Source organism: Sprattus sprattus (assembly GCF_963457725.1).
Source record: "Sprattus sprattus genome assembly, chromosome: 6".
Taxonomy (NCBI): Eukaryota; Metazoa; Chordata; class Actinopteri; order Clupeiformes; family Clupeidae; genus Sprattus; species Sprattus sprattus.
In genome coordinates this window covers 11,818,577-11,822,661 of record NC_137925.1, presented here as the reverse complement: position 1 = coordinate 11,822,661, position 4,085 = coordinate 11,818,577, and the positions used below count along the sequence as shown (strand labels likewise).

Genomic DNA, 4,085 nt, shown 5'->3' with positions numbered 1-4,085 from the left:
AAACACGTTTTGACAGTTGTATTACTATATTAAACCATAGACGAGCGCAAAATGTGGTCAGTGATTTCATTTTTGTTACACGAATTCCCCATAAGGAAAAGATGGACACAACAGACGCAATTGGTATTGGACCTGACAATATATGGTAAGCAAGGGATTTTACTCATCTTGGAAAAATACTCATCACTTTACCACAATTTGGTGACAATTTCTTTGTATAATTCTGATTTCTGCTGATTGTCGCGGTAATGAGATGCTGAAATTAGAGAAAGGCCCACGCCTCCTCATGTCCCTGACCAATAGCGTCTTGCCTGGTTTGCATCCTGCTTTAAAAGGGTGCCCTTCGCGCTATGAGTTTATCACTCCTTCTGGCAACTAAGACATGAAGACGGCAATGACAGTCACTTTAGAGCAAATATATTGATCTGACAGCTCAGCTACATGGCCATTGATATATCCGAAAAACACATCGTTGGTCCTCAGTCGCACGGAAAAGGACTTTGAAGAAACGTCGCTTGAAAGACCACAAAGGGATCTCAAAAAGATTTTTTTGTGCTTTTTTTTAAACTTTGAACTGGATTGACTAAACTCTGCGGCTACAGACCCGTTCCGAGGTGCCAGAGAAAAGCTTCTCGCAGGATCCTTGCAGAGGATTTTAGACTTTGTATTTATTTTCCAGTGAGTTTCCGTTGGCGTATTCGCATGAATCTACTCGACCCGTACCTTAAAATGACAGACGAACAGGAGAAGTGTCTCTCTGACGCCCCAAGTCCGAGCATGTCCGTGGACTCTGCAGGCTCCCCTTGCCCATCAGGATCGAGTTCTGACACCGAAAACACAAGACCATCCGAGAACCACATTCTGGGGCCGGATGGGATTCTAAGAGAATTTCCAAAAGATGAAGAGGAGAAATTCCCTGTCTGTATCCGAGATGCCGTCTCGCAGGTGTTGAAAGGCTACGACTGGACATTGGTGCCCATGCCAGTTCGAGTGAACGGCTCCAGCAAGTCTAAGCCCCACGTTAAGAGACCCATGAACGCGTTTATGGTGTGGGCGCAAGCTGCTCGCAGGAAGCTAGCTGACCAGTATCCGCACCTCCACAACGCCGAATTGAGCAAGACGCTGGGCAAACTTTGGAGGTAAGCATGGCTCCGTGCTTCCGCGCGTCCTTCTCCACTTCTGCAGACGTGACAGCACAGAAACATTGTTAAGCAGAAAATTACTCCTGCTGCTACTCAGTTTGATAGGTTACATTAGACTACATAAACCGTTTATGTTACTAGAGCATCAGTGTCAGACGAATTCACGTGTTTATGTATGTAGTTTAATTGTTAGGTGGAAAGAACTTTGAAAGGTAGAAATAACTTTTGATGACACTGAATCTCATATTTATGCCATTGTGTTTATGCAGTTATAGGCTATATTGCAGATTCATTGGAGTTTTAATAATTTGAATCGTTCATTTGATCATTATTGTAACCGTTTATTATTTTTAGAAGGATTATTACTATTACTATCATAATTGTCGTTGTTTATTAATTTCCGTATTCTTATTCGTGAAAATTGGTTACAAAATATTAAATATGTAATTTACTTGTTATAGGCTGCTCAACGAACTAGAGAAACGCCCTTTTGTGGAAGAAGCTGAGCGACTGAGGGTTCAACACAAGAAAGATCACCCCGACTACAAGTACCAACCGCGCCGACGCAAGTCTGTGAAGAACGGCCAGGGCGAGTCGGAGGACGGCGAGCAGACTCACATCTCTCCCACTGCCATCTTCAAAGCGCTACAAGCCGACTCCCCCGCCTCCAGCATAGGCGAAGTGCATTCTCCTAGCGATCATTCGGGTAAGCCAGTCCATTCATGCAATTTATCTTAAACTTTACTCAATAACTAAATAGAACTGGTAATGAGAAATATGTTGCAACACATCTTGTGGTTTGAAATTACATTCCCTCATCATCCGCAATTGAATCGGGCGTTTTTGCTACTTTCCGAATCATAACTAAAATCGACCTGTAAATCATTATTGCTTTATGAGCCATCATGCAAATGTCCCCACCTGTCTGCCCAGCCTACTTATCTTCTGAAAAGCTCTTGGGAACGCATTATATAATGGCACCGCACTGCCAGCCACTTGCAAATCTTATCTCTGCTTTCTTAATTTCAAAGGATATCTTTATTAGCCTACCTTGCGTCAACAATGTCATGTGCACAGTGGAGTTAACGCTTTGCTTTCTCTCTCTCCTTCTCTCTCTCCCTCTCTACAGGTCAGTCTCAGGGCCCACCCACGCCTCCTACCACCCCTAAGACAGACCAGCCCTCTTCTAAAGGTGAGCTGAAGCGAGAGAGTCGCCCCATAAACGAGGCATCTGCCCGCCAGCACAACATTTTCGGGGAAGTGGACATTAGTTTGCTCAGCGGCGACATCATCCCTAACCTTGACTTTGACGTCGAAGAGTTCAACCAGTACCTGCCGTCCCACAGCCAAGCGGGCATGGCCATGGCCAACAGCAGCTCCCAGAGTTACGGGTACGGTCCATCAGGCGCCCAGGTCGGGACAGGCAGCGGTGGGCAGAGCTGGCTGGCCAAGCAGCAGGCAGGGCAGCAGGGCCAGACGGCCCACTCCCTCACCACACTGTCCAGTGCGTCAGAGCAGCGTCCGGCTCAGATCAAGACGGAGCAGATGAGCCCCGGTCACTACAGTGACCAGCAGGGCTCCCCTCCACAGCCGGGGGCCTACGGCTCCTTCAGCCTCCAGCACTACACCGCTGCCGCCGCCGCTGCCGCCTCCGCCGCGGGCTACCCATCCATCTCCCGTGCCCAGTACGACTACTCCGACCACCAGGGCGGCGCCAGCTCCTACTACAGCCACTCGGCTGCCGGTGGCCAGAGCTCCGGCCTTTACCCCGGCTTCAACTACATGAACCCCAGCCAGAGGCCGCTCTACACTCCCATCGCCGACACCACCGGAGTGCCCTCCGTTCCCCAGACACAGCAGTGGGAGCAGCAGCCCGTCTACACCCAGCTCTCCCGGCCCTGAGAGAGAGGACGCAGAGAGAGAGAGAAAGAATGAGAGAGCTCACCGCACAAGCTGAACTTCAGCACTCACCTCAGCCAGAGAGACACTCTCACAGACAAGCAAGCCGAAAATAAAAAACAGACATTCGAAAGAAAGCAAACAATAAGGTGTTCTGAAAAAAAGTACTGAACACAATGAAATGGCTCCCAACTGTGCCTTCCTTAATGATCGGAGTTGTTGTTATATTTTTTTAGATATAATGAAAAGAAACTCATCTGACTTTGTTATTTTTAAAAAGAAAATCCTCTGTGAGGACATATTTCATGATAAATATTTAGTATGTACTGTGTATGTGTCATGATCTTATATTTTTTCGTTGTTGTTTCAGCAGTTTGTTGTTTTTCTACTTTAACACAGAGGAAAAGCCGCCGTAAGTGGAATCCTCTTTGGCCCTTTTTCTCACTTAGGTAAAGACTGGAGGAAACAAAGACTTCACCTGTCAACTCCAGCTATAGATTGGGCCTTAAAATGGCCCAGCAGGTCATCAGTCTATACAACTGTATGTTCTGGAAATTGGGTTGTACAATCTCGAAGCATTCCTAGCATCTACAATGTCATTTTTAAAAGTGTGCTTAGACTCAGTGGATGAGCTGTGTTTATTTAAGTGTCATTTCCCAATATTTGGTTTGGGTCCTTACGGAGGTACATTCCTATGCCAGCACACACGTGCTTTGTCTCTGTGTATATATTTGATTAATTCTTATAGAGCAAAGTTAATGTCAGTTGCCGGCAATTTGCTGTGACGTAACGGCAGACAGAGAGGTGGCTCCACTGCTAGCGCTCTGTGCAGCACCATAGCAGACACCAGCCTAACCAGCACGCCACAGACCAGCCTAACCAGCACGCCACAGTGCCATGTAGTTTTGCCCAAACTCCATTTTTCTCTGCATTTTGGGAGAAAGAGGGGGGAGCATTGCCTTGATGCCACGTGTGCCTGCTCAGCCAACATGCGCACACACACACACACACACACACACACACACACACACACACACACACACA

At 47.1% G+C, this 4,085-nt stretch overlaps 1 protein-coding gene across 1 annotated transcript; it reads left to right on the top strand.

Annotated features, from left to right (window-relative positions):
* The first annotated feature begins 515 nt into the window (after positions 1–515).
* On the top strand, positions 516–3,232 carry LOC308366892 (transcription factor Sox-9-like). Its single transcript, XM_080840681.1, has 3 exons — positions 516–1,139; positions 1,604–1,848; positions 2,272–3,232. The coding sequence occupies exons 1-3, from the start codon at positions 703–705 to the stop codon at positions 3,042–3,044; spliced, it is 1,455 nt and encodes a 484-aa protein (XP_080696807.1). The 5' UTR covers positions 516–702; the 3' UTR covers positions 3,045–3,232.
* Positions 3,233–4,085: the final 853 nt, after the last annotated feature.

What these genes read in the sequence shown, in the direction of transcription:
- LOC308366892 (XM_080840681.1), top strand. Translation starts at nt 703, where the DNA reads ATGAATCTACTCGACCCGTACCTTAAAATGACAGACGAACAGGAGAAG. An exon ending in ACGCTGGGCAAACTTTGGAG is followed by an intron (nt 1,140 to 1,603) that starts GTAAGCATGGCT and finishes TACTTGTTATAG; the next exon opens with GCTGCTCAACGAACTAGAGA. An exon ending in TTCTCCTAGCGATCATTCGG is followed by an intron (nt 1,849 to 2,271) that starts GTAAGCCAGTCC and finishes CCCTCTCTACAG; the next exon opens with GTCAGTCTCAGGGCCCACCC.